At 42.0% G+C, this 19,302-nt stretch overlaps 1 protein-coding gene across 1 annotated transcript in view; it reads left to right on the top strand.

Annotated features, from left to right (window-relative positions):
• The window catches only part of jupb (junction plakoglobin b), an 87,311-nt gene that overhangs the window by 59,758 nt on the left and 8,251 nt on the right, over positions 1 to 19,302 (top strand). Inside the window, exons 11-12 of the mRNA XM_080447127.1 lie at positions 16,530 to 16,682; positions 17,613 to 17,732. Of these exons, the coding sequence (XP_080303253.1) occupies positions 16,530 to 16,682; positions 17,613 to 17,732 (273 nt within the window). The remainder of the gene's footprint in view (positions 1 to 16,529; positions 16,683 to 17,612; positions 17,733 to 19,302) is intronic.

Genomic DNA, 19,302 nt, shown 5'->3' with positions numbered 1-19,302 from the left:
AAATATATCAGTCCAAGCAGCAAAACTAAAAACATTAATTAACATTAGATCCTGACCGATGCTGTCGTCGGCTTGTCTGGAGATATACCTACATGTAATGTACAAATCACTTAAATTATCTATTCTCTTGTAAGTTGTACCACATTGTGCGTAATTGCGCACAGGGAGACTGACCTCTTTCTGCTTTTCATATTAAGATCAATTCTATTTCTATAATTCTATCAATCCTATTATTTATTTCATACAATAAAACAATAAGTAGGCCTACATCCAGAAACATTTTCACCATGAATATAAAAGCATCAACCTGTATGCATGAGGCAAATACTCTGTAAAAGTAATTGAGCTGTGTTCAAACTGTTACTTGAGTAAAAGTATTGGCTTCAAAATATACTTAAAGTACCAAAAGTGAAAGTACTAAAATATTTGAAAATAGCCGATCTACAAGCTCACAATTGTGAGCTTGTAGATCTGCTATTTTCAAATAGTCTACTCTATGGTATAAAATATGGCTAAAGTGGTTAATATATTTTTATTATGTAATAATTTATATCTGCTGCAAACTACGTTTTCAAATAATTGTAGTCGAGTAAAAGTACAATATTTGCCTCTGATATGAGTAGAAGTAAAAGTATTGAAAATTGGAAATAATCCAGTAGTAAAAAAAAATACCTCAACATTGTACTTAAGTTGTACAGTACTTGAGTAAATGTACTTAATTACTTTATTTTACACCATTGGATGAGCGTGTTGTTTTAATTTGAAGACGAGCCATTAATTTGAAAGGTTTTGGTCGGAAACTGACACCAGACCAGGTTAATGGACACACACATGTGATTAAGCCTACGTTCAAGAAAATGTCGGCCAATTCAGCTATTGTGCGGTTTGGATATGTGGAACACAAAGAATTCATTTGCAAGACAACTACAAAGAAGAAGCACACTGCAAAGTGCAAGTTTTGTGGGGCAGTCCTAACAGAAATATCAGGGACAACGTCCAATTTCTCCCGTCATCTTCAAAGAAAACACGACGCCAAGTAAGTGTCATGCTAGTTATGTACTTGGAGAGTAGCCCTGGTCCAGTGCGTTAGTGAGTTCTCTCTAACGCCCTGCCAGGCATTCGGCTCTGCTCATACAAGGACTCGGCGGTGGGCAGCTTATCAGGACCCCACCTTCTCTGTATAATACACTTTTTGGGCAGAAAATAAAATATGTCCTCCAGACGGAAATTATTTGATTTACTCCACTGCGCCCCCTACAGATCTGGTCAATGGTAATTTATATTGACCAGATCTGTAGGGGGCGCAGTGGAGTAAATACAAATAATTACCGTCTCGCGGACATATTACATTTTCTGCCTAAAAAGTTTATTTTACAGAGAAGGTGGGGTGCTGAGAGGCTTCCCACCTCCGAGAATATACTTTCAGCAAAACAAAACAGCCTTTGTTTGGGTGAGTAGTGAAATGTTTTTGTTTGTTTTCACTACAGTTGGAGGAGCCCTATCAGGGCAGTGGAATTCTGTGTCTATGAGCAGAGCTGAGCCCCTGGCTACTTGGAGACAGCATGTTTTACATTGTCACAATGCGTCACCATGGGACCCATTGTGAGCTTGTAGATCTGCTATTTTCCAAATATATGTATTGTTATAACTACTGTAGCCTACTATTGTGATTATGACGTTTTAAACTGAAGATGCAAACGCATATTGAATGACAGTGTGTTTAAATCGAATGTCCACCAGTGGTTGTTTGAAACACTGATTCTTTGCTGGGGGTGTGAAGTCATTCATTGATTGGTCAATAGCTTTACCATTCACATGTAATTCAGTCATTAAAGTTTAGCACATCTATATGTGCTATATAATGTTGGCTCCTTGTCATTAAAGGGGAGTCGTTTTCATTGTTCTGTGAACTTCTGTCTGTAAGGAACATTAATGTGTAGGCTAATGAATGATAATGGCTCATTGTTGTTTGGTCTAGGTTTACCATTGAGATGTAATTAATTAAACAATAACTCATACATAATTGTATGAATTATAGCTAATTGCTCAGCCATTCATTAAAAGATGCACATTTATTTTCTAAAATTCCAAAAGAAAACAAACGAAAAGCTAATTTACATATTAATTGATATATTGTCAGATGGGTGTTATTCTCAGATAGTTTGGTAACTGGAGGCTAAGATGTATTTCAGGCAGACTTTCATAGAAGCCATGAGACGAGAGACACAGGGTTAAAAGTTCCATAGCTTATTCATAACAAGAGAATGTACAGTATAGTAATGTGTGTTGTGAGGATGAGGGTTAACATAACAGGTGTTGGAGTAGGGTGTGGATATCACGTTGTGATGACTGTGATTAATTGTTGGGCTAATAGTATGATATTAGTTGTTTAGTTAAGTGATGAAAATTGAATGGGAGACACAACAATCAAATTCAGCCTGAATGGAAAATGGAAGATTCACAAATCATTGAGAATGCTATTAGATGGTGAACAGTGCAGGAGCCAATACAGACAGGCAACAAGTAAACACACTGTAGGGACTGCTGTATTGATGTGATTAGTTTCATATGACCAGAAATCTCATAGACCAATCCTCCTTTATTTCAGGTTCTTGGAGTACAAGTCGGGGAAACAGACAGACAACAACACACAGCCAAGTGTTTCTTCTTTTGTCCAGACTGTGCAGATCTACAGTTCTAGTAATCCACGACAACGAGCCATCAGTGAAGCCATTATTAATGAACTGATAATTGGCTGCTCTCTGCCACTCTCAATTGTGGACAATAAACATTTTAGAGAGTTCCTTAATGTCATGGACAGTAAATACACACCGGTCTCTAGAACAACCATCAGTGAGAAGCGGATACCTGCCCTGGTGAGCAAGGTCAAAGACACCCTTATAACTAAACTGGAAAGCCAGCCATCTGTGTCAGTTACAGCTGATATCTGGTCGGATCGCAAGCTACGCTCCTTCCTCGGAGTGACTGCTCATGTGTGCAGCAAGTCAAGTGATCGCTACACACTCGAGTCCTACCTGCTGGACTGCAAACGTTTCACAGGCAAACACAGCGGAGAGAGAATTGCTTCTGCCTTTGAAGAGATCACTGAAGAATATGGTATCCGTCAGAAGATCAGCTATATAATAACAGATAATGCAGCCAATATGAAATGTGCTTTCAAGGTTCAGTTTCAACAACAGCCTATTGATGATGACAGTGAGAGTGAGGAGGAAGACAGCCTACAGGATGAAAACCTGTCCGAGGAGGAGGAGGACATGATAGGACATGATTCAGTGGAAGATGCAGAGCTACCCTGGTCCAGAGGTGAACGTCTGTCCTGTTTTGCCCACTCTTTGCAGTTAGTTGTGAATGATGGCTTGAAAGAGGTTAAAGCCATCTCTCTGGCCATCGCCAAATCAACACAATTAACAAGTTCATTGCATCGTAGCCAAGCGTTTAAGGACAAGTTTGAGGTTGCGTTTGGCGCCAATAAGACTATTCCAGCGGCAAACAATACTCGCTGGAACAGTACTTTCAAGCAAGTTCAGGCTCTGACTGCTCTTGACCACAAAGACCTCACAGACATGTGCAAAGAAGATTTTGGAAATGTAGTTTTTAGCAGTCGTGAGTGGAACCAACTAAAAGAACTGACTGCGGTTCTGGCACCATTCTCTGAGGCAACTGACCTGACAGAAGGAGAAAAGTCTGTTACCATCAGTATGGTGGTGCCAACTGTCCTGGACCTGAATACACACCTTCTCAAGATGGAAGAGACCCGGTTGCAGTGCCGGCCAATAGTCAGAGCCCTACGAGCCTCTCTGTTGAAAAGATTCTCAGGAATCTTTGTTAAAATAAAAATGGCTGAGGAAAGTGGAATAGTAGACCCCCCTTTCAACCACAGTGTCTATTTTATTGCCACAATGCTGGATCCACAGTTTGGTCTCAACTGGGTGGATCTGGATGTTAACCATGGTGGGAGTGCAACATCGCAGAAGAAGAGCAGGGATGAGCTGAAGAAGACACTCACAGGTTAGTACTCATTATTATACCAGATAATATTTTTAATTTTGTAATGATGATTTTTCATCTCTCTCTCACTCTCCCTCCTTCCCATTACTTGTGTTTTGGATAAACATATTAATACAGTATTTTGTTTGTTTGTTCCTTTATGTTTTTCAGACACTTTGATCCTAGAGGTGGAGAGCATCCTGCAGAGTGGAGACCAAAGTGACTCAGGTGCTACTGCTGAGGAAGTGGACGGTGACTCACCACCAGCAGCGAAATGTCCTCGTCTCCTGTCCCGCTACAAAGCGCACAAGAAACGTAGCTCAACAACCCAGGATGCAAGTATTGCATCACAAGTCACCAAGTACTTTGATGCAATTGAGAACAATGATGCTGATGCACTTGTCTTCTGGGTTGAAAACCAAGACAGATTCCCACAACTTGGCATTTTAGCGATGAAGGTTCTGTCAGTCCCTGCCTCCTCAGCACCGGTGGAGAGGATTTTTAGTGCAGGAGGACTTATTATGAGACCCCATCGTGCTAGTTTAGGTCACACCATGCTGCATTCTCTTGTGTTTTTGAAATGCAACCACACTTTGATTTAATTTTATGGCTACACATTCCAGTCAGGCAGTCGTGTTAACCGTTTAAGACCTGAGGCCCTACAAATGCCTTCCAAAATCAGTAGTTATCAAACTTTTTTGTGCCAAGGAGTCAAGGACCCCCAAAATGATATTTGGCTGTGGACCCCCCTCATCTGAAAATGTTTTGTGCCAGGGACCCCCAGAAGAAATATTTTTGTTGAAGAACACTTTCAAGATTTTTCAAATAGCAGATGTACAAGCTTGTATTTGATCTGCTATTTTTGAGAACCACTGTTCTAAACCAATGTTCTAAATCCTAAGAATTTTCTGAAAAACGTAAGGTGCTATATATTGTATAGCAACAATCTAAAATGACACAGATGCTTTCCCGGTTTTAACGGGTTAAAGGTGATTTGTTTTTGTTTCTTTTTTGTGGTTAAAATGAGCTTGTACAGCACAGTTGTGTTTAGCAAAAAGCATTGTGTTCTGGCTATGTTACTTACTTGTTATTTCAAATAAATATTTGAATGAATCAAACATTTTGTAATATTTTTACATAAAAGTGCCATGTACATTTATTTACACATAGTGACAATACACATTTTCACACATTATGCATACTTATTGAATAGAGCTCATTGTAGTAGGCCAGGCATACCTAATTTTGAGCTTTTCCAAAGTCAGAAACATATAATTGCAGTGTTTCAGATCAAGATTGTTTTCTGTACCTATAAAAAAAAAAAAAAAAAAAAAAAATCTGGTCTCGGTCTTGACTCGGTCTCGCCCCCCGTCGGTCTCGGTCTTGACTTGGTCTCGCCCCCCGTCGGTCTCGGTCTTGACTCGGACTCGACCCCCTCCCTGGCCTCCCGGACTCGGTCTTGACTCGGACTCGCCCCCCCTCGGACTTGGTACTGACTTGGACTCGCTTTAGGTGGTCTCGACTACAGCCCTACGAGCAATAGCTGTAGCTATACTGTAGTAGTTGATGAGCTCTGAGTGCTGCTGTACCCTGAGGCACAAACACAGCATGACGAGTCTCTCCCTCTCTCTCTGACACACACACACACACACACACACACACACACACACACACACACACACACACACACACACACACACACACACACACACACACACTGCACGCACACTTTGTTCCATTTTTTACTTATTATTGACTGCTGTTGCAAACCAAATTGTACCTCAGGGACATCAGAGCTTTACTGTACGGTACCTTACCTTACACACACACACACACACACACACACACACACACACACACACACACACACACACACACACACACACACACACACACACACACACACACACACACACTGTGCTTCGTCCCACAAGCCAAAAAAAACAACAAAAACAAACAAACAGCACGCATACACTCATCAAGACGCACATTTCCCATGATGCTTCACTCCCAAAGGATTGTGCTGTGACAATAGCTGCTGGCTCACTATATGTCCCTGGAGAAAGAAACCGTCACACAACCATACCTATATACCATATACTGTACCTTTTACTAAGTCATTCTATATACACCATTGTACCTTTTACTATACATTCTAATTCTTCATTTCATTTACTATACATATACAAATACCATTTATCATTCATATACATGTAATCATGTAATCTTTACGTAGTAGTAAGTATAGCCTTTATGTAATTTACTATGCATATACAGTGGTGGGAAAAGTACTCTTACTTTTTACTTGGAGTAAAGGTATCAATACTGCAATGTAGAAATACTCTGTTACAAGTAAAAGGCCTGTGTTCAAAATGTTACTTGAGTAAAAGTACAAAAGTATTGGCATCAAAATATACTTAAAGTACCAAAAGTAATAGTACAACAGTTTTTTGAAAATAGCAGATCTACAAGCGACGCGTTGTGAGCTTATAGATCGGCTATTTTCAAATAGCCTATGTGTAAAACAGGGCTGAAGTGGTTAATGTATGTTTTAGAATATAATCATTTATATCTGCAAAGTAACTAGTAACTAAAGTTTTCCAATAATTGTAGTGGAGTAAAAGTATACAATATTTGCCTCTGCGATGTAGTGGAGTAGAAGTAAAAGTATTGAGAATTGGAAATACTCCAGGAAGGTCAAAATACCTCAAAATTGTACTTAAGTACAGTACTTGAGTAAATGTACTTAGTTACTTTCCACCACTGCACATATGATTTATGATTGTATGATTTATTTATTTATTTACATACCATTCTATATCAATTTCAAGCATTTTTGTGTCTCTTATCCGTTTGGACTTTTATAGTTATCACCATTTTACTATTTGCCAGTAGCCTACATCCTATCAAGTCTAAGTGCTTCTACAAAATAGACAGATGTATTTTTTTCCCCAGTTAGATGTGTGTGTCATTATTTAGATTGGCACATTGTTAGTGGAACAGGAACGGCACATCCACAGTGATGATTTGTGCTCACAATACTTGTATGCAGAGAAAACTCTGCACAGGGTAGTAATTGGCAGAGACAGTGTAATTTTCCTCTGCTAATGTTCAAAGTAGAGGTCTTAGGGTTTAACCACGACTCTGGTTATCCTATTTGGGACATGATGTCATTTTAGGCAAACATTTTCAAAGAATTTCCATGAACATAAAATTGCACTAACCGTTTTCTTTTTCCATAATAGCAAAAAAAGAAGCAGACCTACAAAGCTTAGAAGCGTAGATTGGTTATTTTCACTATTTGTCGTACTGTACAGTATGTCGAAGTATAGGGCTTAAGTTATAATAAAGTTGTTTAAACATTTTGACTTCTGTTAGCTAACTAAACAACACCGGTCAGAATAAATCGCCATCCATTCCACAATAAGGATGATAACGAATAACGATAACTATGACGATAATGCTGTGAGCGTCAGTGCTGATGAACAGTAACTTTCAGGAAGCATGTCGAACGTGAGCAATGTATTGAATGTGTGTTGAATGTGACGTGCTGTGAACTCGAAAACTACAGCTATGTGATGAGCGCACAGGGCGTGGCTTGTTGGAACAACAGAAAAGCACAGATGATAGAACAACAGGGAGAAAAGGAACGCATGACAGCATGGCAGATGTGAGCAGATGTGTGTGTGTGAGAGAGAGAGAGAGAGAGAGAGAGAGAGAGAGAGAGGGAGAGGGAGAGGGAGAGAGGGAGAGGGGGGTTAATATCAGTAGAAGCAGTACACTCTGACATGAACAATAATACAAACTCACTCCATGAATAAAACATAACATACACGTGTGTGTGTGTGTGTGTGTGTGTGTGTGTGTGTGTGTGTGTGTGTGTGTGTGTGTGTGTGTGTGTGTGTGTGTGTGTGTGTGTGTGTGTGCACACGTGTACTGTACATGTGTCGGCGTGTGTGCACGTGTGCATGCATGTGTACATCTGTGGGTGTGTGTGGTGAAATGGAAAGCAAAGCATAAGGCTGGGAAAATATAGACAATATGTCAATGTTGTGATACTAAGTGACTAGATATCATCTATGCTTTTGTATATTCAAAATATTGTGATAGGGCTGTTGTTCTCTCTGAAAAAAATGCATTAGAGGAGATCTCTGCTGCCTGGCTACACGAGACTTAAGCTGCTGCTGTCTGATTGCAAATCACTTTGTAAAAACGTAACGTTTATTTGTTCGACACACTTAGAATTATTAGTATTAATGGAATTAGTACTGTGGCAGTATTATTAATACTGCTTAGGGTGCCCTCCAGTGGCTGAAAATATTAGCGTTTGCAGCACGGCATGAGCATTAATGTGTCATGTTGTGTGTTATCTTAACTTATCTTCTCATTTGTTTGTCGACTGTCACGGTCCTACGACAATTAAAAAGAAAAAAAAGTATAAATCACAATTTTAACATATAATTTCTCTCTGTTTGGGAAAACCATTCACTACTAGTCTGCTGCACAATATCTGAATTCAAGCGTGGTGTTCCCAAAAAGCCTCATATATGGACAGATTCCATAGAGTTGAAGCAGGAAGAGCAATGTTCTGATAACAGCAGGCAGAATCAGTCAGAGAGAGACAAAGAGAGACAGAGGGATTATAGAGAGTGTATAGTGAATAGAGAGAGACACAAAGAGACAGAGCAAAGTGAAAGAGAGAGAGAGACACAGAGGTGAGTTGACAGCACAGCTTGAGTCAAAACCCGGCCAGATGCAGCTGGAATGTGTTCATGGCGGGAAGGACGTCTCCAGAGCCCAGCAGCTTTTGTCTGTGAGCTTTTTGAGCACTGTTGCCATATTTTGTGAGAGAAATAAGCAACGAGGTCTATGAAAACAAGCCCAAAAGAAGCGACAATATAGGCCACAAACATATACCGTACTTTGGCTTTTTGAAAATTGCCGATCTACAAGCTCACAACGTGTCGCGATGCGACGTGTTGTGAGCTTAGATCTGCTATTTTCAAAAAAAAATCTTAAAAATAGTGAAACAGTGAAAATAGTGAAAAGAAAAAAACATTTTAACAACTTAAAGCTGGTATGGGGGTCCCTGACATCTTATAATAATCAGACATGGCAACACTGCTTTTGAGGTGCGGAGGCAGGAAATTAACACAGTAAAGCATTGCTTACATTTAGTGTATTCAATGAATCTTCTCACAACAGGTCAGACTGTCTTGCTGACAGAATATTATAAACAATCACCGAAACAGGTGTTTAAATCAAATTTCCAATTTGCTTTGGGCAACGAGCAGAAAACATTCAACAGCTCAATCAGCTTGTCTGGCGTTGCCGGTGTTATTGTGTCGTTGTGTTCACTCAGGTTTCGGTCCACCGCTTCGCCGGGTTATTGCGTGGATGTCTGCTCACCTTGTACAAGTTATTGCATGGGTGAAATAGGCTCTCTCTCCCTCTGTCTCCCTCTCCAGGTTATTGCATGGGTCAAATAGGCTCTTTCTCCCTCTGTGTCCCTCTCCGGATTATTGCATGGGTGAAATAGGCTCTTTATGTGCCCCTCCATCGGTCTCTCCCTCCCTCTCTCCCTCTAACTGTCCCTCCATCCCTCCCTCTGGTTCAGCTGGACAGCAATCATCGTTCTGCCTTCCCTGCTGACTATGTGTTTTGTAGTCTTTCAATGGATGGGTTGTCCTCGTTGCAGGCAACTCTCCTACAGCGGATCACGTCTGTCAGAAGAAGGTGCGCTCAACTCAAGGGGAGTCTTGAGGAGTGGTCTCTATTATCCTCTATTGTCTCTATTATCCGCACTCTCTCTCTAGTTTGTTACGTTCTTTTTAATAGGTTTGCACAGCAGCAGCAGTGCACCTAGATAAACGGACGCGTCCTTGTTGCAGCCACCAGGAGGGAATATTCTTCTTCTTCTGTCGTGTATGATCATCAGATGTCCAGCTTAGTGTATAGCAGTGGTGGAAAAAGTATTCAAATGTGTTACTTAAGTAAAAGTATCAATACTGCAATGTAGAATTACTCTGTTAAGTAAAAGTTCGGAATTCAAAATTTACTTGAGTAAAAGTACAAAAGTATTGGTATCAAAATGTACTTAAATTACCAAAAGTAAAAGTACTAAAATGTTTGAAAATAGCAGATCTACAAGCTCACAACGTGTCGCATCGTGTTGTGAGCTTGTAGATTGGCTATTTTCAAATAGCCTTGGTATACAATAGGGCTAAAGTGGTTAATGTATGTTTTATAATGTAATCATTTATATCTGTAACTAGTAACTAGTTTTCAAATAATTGCAGTGGAGTAAAAATACAACATTTGCCTCTGAGATGTAGTGGAGTAGAAGTAAAAGTACTGAAAATTGGAAATACTGTACTCTGTATTTCAGTAAAAACTCAAAATTGTACTTAAGTACAGTACTTGAGTAAATGTACTTAGTTGCTTTACACCACTGTGTATAATGCAGCCAGGCCCTCGTCTCTGGTCACACATCAAAGAGGCCAGCCTCTGAGGGTGGACTATGTGGGGGGACAGGTGGTAATTATGTGTTCGGCAGTCTGCTCAAGCTCCCCACAGGGAATATATCTCTATGACAGTACATCTCATAGGCATTACATGATTGTAACTAGCAGTCAGACTTGTAGTTTTGTTGACGTTATCTTCCTGCCTAAACGCATAATGCTGCTGTGGGATTTCTACTAAATTCACCATAATGGATATTTCTCTGACAGCAGTGGAATGGAAAAGAAGCTGCTGGGAAAAAAACTAGTGGTTTATCTGACAGATAAGAGAGAGAAAGTATGTCTGTGTGCGTGCGTGCGTGCGTGCGTGCGTGCGTGCGTGCGTGCGTGCGTGCGTGCGTGCGTGCGTGCGTGCGTGCGTGCGTGCGTGCGTGCGTGCGTGCGTGCGTGCGTGCGTGCGTGCGTGCGTGCGTGTGTGTGTGGGAGAGAGAGAGAGTTTGAGAGAGAGAGAGAGAACGAGAGAGAGAGAGAACTGAAAGAGAGTACAGTGAAATTACATCAATTGGATTAGAGAAGGTTAGAGTTCACCCTGCAAACTAGAACTAGAGATAATTTCCATAATGCTTTTACTAAAATATATCTGTGCTGAAATTGGTAGAAACAAGAATCACCACCATGCTACTGGCTGATAACTGATTGTAGCGCCAATTGTCTCTGTGTCTCGCCTATACTGTCTCCCTCTCAGCTGCCCACCTGTCTGACTCTCCTACACTGCCTCCCCCTTGGCTGTCTGTCTGTCTGTCTGTCTGTCTGCCTGCCTGTCTGTCTGTCTGTCTGACTCTCCTACACGGTCTCCTTATCTGTCCCCTATACTGTCTGTCTCTCTTACACTCTCCCCTTCAGTTATCTATCCCAAATGAAGAAAACATGCAGGAAGTTGAATGTCCTCCTCTTTTTAAAAGATTATCAGAGTTTGTTTAGTAGAAAATTAATGGATGAAGAGGGAGTCTCTTCTCCCTCCAGGCTCCCAAGCTGTGGAACCCCCCCCCCCCCCCCCCCCACCCAACCCACGTTCAGGACTGCAGACTCACTCACGATTTTCCGCCGCAGTCTGAAAACTCACCTCACTCCATAGCACTCCTCTCTCCTTGTATCTCTTCTTGTCATATTTTGTGATAGATATGTTATGCTGTTTATATTGTCTTTGCTGGACCACAAATGTTAAGAATTTAGAGCATAATGTTTAGACTTAGGCTAAGTGTGCTTGCCAGATATATTAATTTCTTGGAAGCACAAAATTGTTCTTCTGATGCAATATATACCATTTAGTCATTTGCTAACAAGGGTTTATGCCATTTACTACAGTATGATCTTGCAATTGCAAGTCACTCTGGATAAGAACGTCTGCTACTGTACATGCCTTAACTGTTAATCGCATAGACTGATAAATACAATATGTGGTTTCACAGATCTCCTGTTCTCATGTCAGTCTTACTGTAGTTTTATTACAACCACATGTCTTCTACTGTTGGCCACTTTGCTGCTCCACTGGGAGGGAAGATATGCATGCACACACACCACACGCATGCGAAGTCGCACTTGCACACGCACACACACGCACGCACGCACGCACGCACGCACACACACACATACTTTGCTCCATTTTTTATTATTATTGACTGTTGTTGCAAACCAAATTGTGCCTCAGGGACATCAGAGCTTTACTGTAGCATAACTTACCTAACAAAACACAGTGGTAAGACGAGGCAAGTCAACTCACAGCTTTGGCCATTTGTTGTACGTAAACACAGACCGTTTTGCTGCTAATTGCTTTCATTTGCAGAGGTCACTAATTGGTATTCATTTGTTAACATTGCAAGCAATTAAAGTACATGGAGCATAAAATTGCCAGTATGTCCTGTTTATTGCTCATTACCGATGAGATTTTGTTGAGATATTGGTCGTTTTGACACATTTCGCTTGGGACCCCCCTCGTAATCAGCTGTGCTGCTCATCCCACAAATGCATGTTCATTTTTAATGTTACATTATTTTAAAGTGAAATGGGCAGGCACTTATTACACTAACAACAAAGATATGATAAAACAGGTTCCCTGTAATCTAGGTACAGCAGATTAAGAAACCACTATGACCACAGTAGTATTTTGCTACTACAAAATGTGTTAGATCTGTGGTTGGGAGTAATCCATTCAGTTTTTTTGGTAGCCTACTCTTTATAAATGTCATGTTGTTGCAGCTTTTGAGCATATACCATACTCATATCTCTCAAATGGGGATTGTATGTAGCGTTTCCAATAGGAAGAAAAGTTTGGCTACTTTTATATGATTCTGTAAGAGCCAAGGTTAAAATGTAGCTCATATACTGTGTTGGAAAAAACTAAACAAAAAACAGACTTTCTCTCTACTTTGAGTGTAATAGTTATTTTCCGCGTCCCAAAGGGAATTAGTGTGCTGTCGGTCGCTCAAAATAAGTTTGAAATAAGCAGTATAAAAATAGATACAAATAAAAAAGAATAGCAAAATAGACTAAAAAAATACATACACAAATAATGATAATAAAATGCAAGAATAATAAAATGTGCATACATAACCAGCAGTAGTGCATAATATAGTACAGTAATATTTCTGGAAACCTGGGACTATCGCACTGTATTTAGATATCGCACCAAAAGTATTGCTCACCCAATGATTTGCACTGAAGCTATGCATTAAAATCTAATTCAAGCTTCAGACACTATTTAACACATCGGGTGCCAAAACCGTAATATTACGTGTTTTCAAAGAGTATCTCCTTCTCTAAAATCCCTATAACTCCGAAAGTTTTCACTTGGGGAAAACGACTCATTTTGTATGCACGATCGCTCCGCCATTGTTACTCGCGTGAGAGATGTTATCGTTCCAGGCGTTAGCCAGGACCATCGTGCAAAATGAACGCATGCTTTGTTTCACATGGATCTCTCGTCTTGGAGTCTACAGCTTAAACAGCGCCGCGCAGCTCAATGGTGAGATGTCATGCTAATTGTTCTCCCCACACATTTCTGTGTTGACACTGCTATTGTAGCCTGGGACCAGACCCTCCTGGCTGTTTTGCGGGGAGGAGCCTCCACCCTGAGTATGTAGAGCCTCCGTTCTACTCTTCCCGCCCAACACCCCCCGCTGACAGGCGTAGTCTTAGCCCGTAAGGGTCCCTAGCGCAGCAGCGGCCAAGATGTTTTTGGGTGTCAAATAGATTTGAATGTGAGGCCAGCACTAACTGAAGATTATGTTGCTTATAGTCCTATAATACCACTTTGGTGCCAAACTAAATATCTCATAATATACAGGCTGGATAGCTATGGGATTTGCTATGAACCTTCATGCTCCACAGAGGGTGAGCCTTACTTTTGTTGGTGACCCCATAGCCTCTTCTCTATAGCACTATCCTTAGGCCAATCCTTCCACCTGCACACAAGTGCAGATCTAATCTACTGTAACAGGCAGATTGCCAACCACACTTGCTCCCTAGAAGGTAACCCCCAACTATTTGAGTGACCTCGTGTCCTTTCCTTTAGCGTCAGCCTCAGGGCAAAGTGTCAACTCGGCACACAATCTATCTCATAATGTAATAGACAGATTCAAGGATGAACCCTACCTCAGCGCCAATTAACTTCATGACAGTCAATCAGCTGCAATTAGCTATGAACCTGACCTTGTCTACTAGACACACACATACACGCACACACGCACACGCACACACACACACACACACACACGCACACACGCACACATATCTTGCTGCCGTTCTCTGCATATAGCTGGGTTTAATTATTTTATTTGTTATGCTGCTAGAATATCAATCATTGTGTCTGCAGTGCGTGCTTTGGTGCTGTGTGTGTGTGTGTGTGTGTGTGTGCACGCTCGTGTGTCAGAGAGAGAAAGAGAGAGTTAAATGAAGCATAGGCTACAGTATGTTATGAAGACAGGTGGAGGAATAGAAAAATGGAGAGAGAGAGAGAAGACAGCGATAGAGAGATGGAGAAAGAGGTGAGGGGTATTAGACAGACTGGTGGTGGAGAGAGGGAGAGATGTACACTAACTTTACATTAAACAATACGTAGAAGAGAGGCGCCTAATGATATACAGCTGGGCAGGAAAAGGATGAGTGGATAAGGTGACTCCTTGTAATAGAAGCCTTACATAGACGACAGGAGAGAGGGATGAGAGAGGGACGGGAGGAGGAGAGAGGAATGAGAGAGGGATGGGAGGAGGAGAGAGGGATGGGAGGAGGAAAGAGGGACGAGAGGATGAGGAAAGAATGTGACAGATGGAGATATAACAGAGAGAGAGAGAGAGAGAGAGAGAGAGAGAGAGAGAGAGAGAGAGAGAGAGAGAGAGAGAGAGAGAGAGAGAGAGAGAGAGAGAGAGGTGACTCATATAGGAACATGACAGCTCATTAAAGAGGAAAGCACAGAGAAATGGAGGGAGGATGGGGGATGAGTCCAGACTCTGTAACTGTTATACAGGAATGAGAGAGAGAGAGAGAGAGAGAGAGAGAGAGAGAGAGAGAGAGAGAGAGAGAGAGAGCGAGAGAGAGAGTATCCATCAGATGTAGAAAATCATCTGATGGATGCATCACACAGCAACGCTTTGTGAGCTTATAGATCGCCTATTCATAAAAAAGTAGATCGGCCATTCATAATGAGTTACTTTGTATACTTTTATTCAAGTGAAATTTTGAATGCAGAACTTTTACGATTAACATTTAGTATTTCTAACATTGCGGTAAAGCCTCACTATGTAACATTTTTTAATTGATACATTTTGTATTTGTCCAATCTGTATGATAGAGTATGTTGATACAATATAGATCTACAAGCTGATAGTGCGGGACTCGGGCCGTGCTATGAGCTGGTAGATCTGATAGTTTTGAATAGCCAAAGACATTTTAAATGACACAGATGCTTTCCCGGATTAAGTGAACAAATAAATAATTGGGGGCCACCTTGCTTGACACGGTGACACACTGTTGTTGAGCAGAGCACAAGCCGTTGGACATGTACTGGCTTTCAGAGTGCATGCAGCGGATGGTGTTCAGTGTGAAAGGACCATTCATCATCTTACAGTGGCAGAGATCAGAGGAGGACAGGCAGGCAGGCAGGCAGGCAGAGTTCTGACAGAAGAAGACAGACATGCACATCCCAAACCCCAAAAATGGGCAGGTGCTGAGCGATGATCAGTGCAGGAAAAAATGGAGGAGTAAAAAAGCACTATATTCATTTTTATATAGAGTGCTATAGAGTGTTTGTTCAGTCACGGGGGTCTCCTTCTCTCTCAAGCTCTTTAAAAACAGAACATACATTTTCAGGTAGGTGGCAACATTTCAGCCAATCAGGAGACAGTACCCATTTATCAGCTTCATTTTATAGTGTTCCAGTTCCAATTGGTATCCTGACCTGAACATGCATTTTCTGTTTAATAAAGAGCTGGAAAGACATGGATACTCATGTTACTGAACAAACTCAATGACGCAATGATTCACTTACCTTACCTATAAGGCCTACTGGCTGGATGGTGGTGTGTTGCTGTATTGAGCTGTTTTTAACATGTTTTTAACTACACTAGTTGATGGTCCACATTTTATTGGGTTAATGTGCTAATAATGGTAATATGTGCTTATGTTGTCAGCACTTTATATAATGCCAGTCAAATGAATGGGGTTTTCATATTATGTTTACAATCATACCTGAGCAGTGACATCTTGTTGATGTCTCCACGTCATAATTTCCTTCTCTCAATTGTATTGATGTCATGGACCTGATTGGTCACGTGTGAGTTTGTTGTCCGTTACAGCTGCAATGCATTCTATGTGAGCTTGTTGCTCTGCTATTTTTGAATAGCCAACGTATAAATGGATAAAGTGGTTGAAATTATTGTGATGCCGTATTAACACATTTTGCTGGGGACCCCCTGGAACTAGGGGTCCTTGGGGGACTTTGAGAACGGAGTGATCTATGATGTGCTCCCGCAGTGTGATGACGTCTTCGTTCTCTCCTCTCCTCAGGCTACGGTTGGTCTGATCCGTAACCTGGCACTGTGCCCGGCCAATCAGAATCCCCTGAGGGAGGCGGGAGCTATCCCACGATTGGTCAACCTGTTGCTGAAGGCCCACCAGGATACGCAGAGACACGCCTCCTCAGCGCAGCAGACATACCAGGTACCAGTGTACACACACACACACACACACACACACACACACACACACACACACACACACACACACACACACACACACACACACACACACACACACACACACACACACACACTGATGTACACATTCATGCACGTAATACATGCATGAACACACACACGGACAGACACACCCCCACACACACACACACACACCCACACACACACACACACACACACACACACACACACACACACACACACACACACACACACACACACACACACACACACACACACACACACACACACACACACACACACACACACACACACTCCCATTGACAGGATACTATGCACTCTAGCCTTTAGGCAATGCAATATAATGGCCAACATTTCAGTAAGAACACTTATTCAACATTCACATTCTAGCCTTTGGGATGCAGCCATATTTTGTCATCCAGCTGTTATTTGCCCGATGTTATAGCCACTATCAGAACCCCAATGACTTCCAGTATCAATTGAATGTGCTTCTGTGGCATTCTGACAGTGTGCACAAGACATTTGGTGCAGTTTGAAAGATTAGCTCCGGACACAGACAGACAGACTCCTGCAGAGCCATGCTGTAAAAAGCCTGCAAAGTCTGAATGCAGGAAATAAAGCTATAATAGGCAAAGTACTATTATGTGATAAACAAATGATCACCATGGCATTCATCTTTTTTGTCACTGTAACAAATGTCTGGATAATGCATCTCTCTGTCTCTCTCTCTCTGTGTGTGTGTGTGTGTGTGTGTGTGTGTGTGTGTGTGTGTGTGTGTGTGTGTGTGTGTGTGTGTGTGTGTGTGTGTGTGTGTGTGTGTGTGTGTGTGTGTGTGTGTGTGTGTGTCTCTCTCTCTCTCTCTCTCTCTCTTTCTCTCTCTCTCTCTCTCTCTCTCTCCTTCCTCTCTCTCCAGGATGGGGTGCGTATGGAGGAGATAGTAGAAGGCTGTACCGGGGCGCTGCATATCCTAGCCAGGGATCCCATGAATAGAGGAGAGATCGCCAGCATGCAGACCATCCCTCTGTTTGTTCAGGTAAAGGCTCACTTAACCCCTCCAAGACCTGAGGCAGATTCTACAAATGTCTTCTAAATCCTAACACTTTTCTGAAAAACATATTTTGTTATATCAGTGGTGCTCAAACCTTTTCATGTAAAGGACCCCAAAAAGGATATGTATTTGGCCGCCGACCCCATCTCAAAATATTTTGTTCCAGGGACCCCCAGAAGCAAAGATTTGAGTTAAAATGTTCTCTCCCTCTGCCAGCCTGGGGAGAGACCCGAACTGAGCTCATGCTTCCTCCAACGCATGAGGAGTGAGCGCGAACCCTCTTCTACCATGCCGTTGAAGGCACAAGGGGGCGGGGCTGGCGGGCTAAGTTAGTGCAGTGAGTGGCAGTTGGGGCAAACGCAGTCCCCACCAATATTATTTACGATTCTGTGCCTATCGGTACATAACTCGGACGGCGCTTAGTCGACTAGCAGACCATCGGCCGGTCGTCGCGGGCACTCGCGCCTGGAGGCGCTCGGGCGCGACTCCTCGGCCTCAAGGTCTGCTGAGTCGGCGCGCCTCCGTCATGGTCCAAAACTATACTTTATCGGCGAAAAACATTGTCTGCGGTTGTTTGAAAAAGTTTTGTCTCAAGCGGGAGTCGAACCGAGACTCCCAGAGCTAGTGGATCGGTAGTCCAATGATTAGCGAGGTGCGCCACTGAGGCCAATGCTGAAATTGGGTATTTGGGTTATATTAAAATGTGACGTCCTAACTCTTCTTCTATTGTAGAGGAAAGAAGTCCCCGCCCGCGTGCCCGCCCAATAGGGGAAGCCTCGCCCCGAAGTGCCTTCAACGGCATGGTAGAAGAGGGTTCGCGGAGTGAGCAGGCTGCTTCTTATCACCTGACAGGAGGGAGTTTTCCTGGTAGGACGTAGTGCGTGGAAGGAACACATTATTCCAACCAGTTCCTTTCCCCTCCATCAGGCGCCCTGGCTGACCAGGGGGAGGCAGTGTAGAGACCAGGATTACTGCATGTTTTTTGTGAGGGTACCTACCCTAGGGCATGGGTTCCCAAACTTTTCAGCCCGCGACCCCAAAATAAGGCGGCCATTGACTCGCGACCCTACCTAAACCTGGAGGTAATAAATGCACATAAACGTGCACGTTCGGTGCACATTTGAGATGTATTAAAATGGTAAAATGTACTATTTGTAATCATTTTAGGTTGTATTTCATCCATTCTGTTGAATTAAAAAAATATATATATATATATATATTTTTTTTTTTTCAAAATAATTCTGTGTATAACAATAACTCCGCACAGAAAGGCCCTTTTGCCAACCCCACCTAGGGTATGGGCACTGAGGATCTTCTACTTTTGATTCTTTTGTGTGTGACGCTGTAGTATGATCAAGTAATTTACGGAAAAACGTTTGAATATGAAGAGGTTTCTGCCAAACGGCAACGATATATTAGTTTAGTTACAGTCTGTGAAAATAAATCCCACAAAACTTTTCCAACCACAAGGGACATGGTTGGAATCATCTCACTTCAATCATTTCTCTATTTACATCTGCTTGCCTCCATCCATCCATGATCTCTCTCTCTCTTA

The sequence above is a fragment of the Gymnoscopelus braueri genome (genome assembly GCF_963280865.1).
Source record: "Gymnoscopelus braueri genome assembly, chromosome: 13".
NCBI lineage: Eukaryota > Metazoa > Chordata > Actinopteri > Myctophiformes > Myctophidae > Gymnoscopelus > Gymnoscopelus braueri.
The sequence above is the reverse complement of the archived record's forward strand: the minus strand, read 5'-3'. Positions and strand labels throughout refer to the sequence as shown.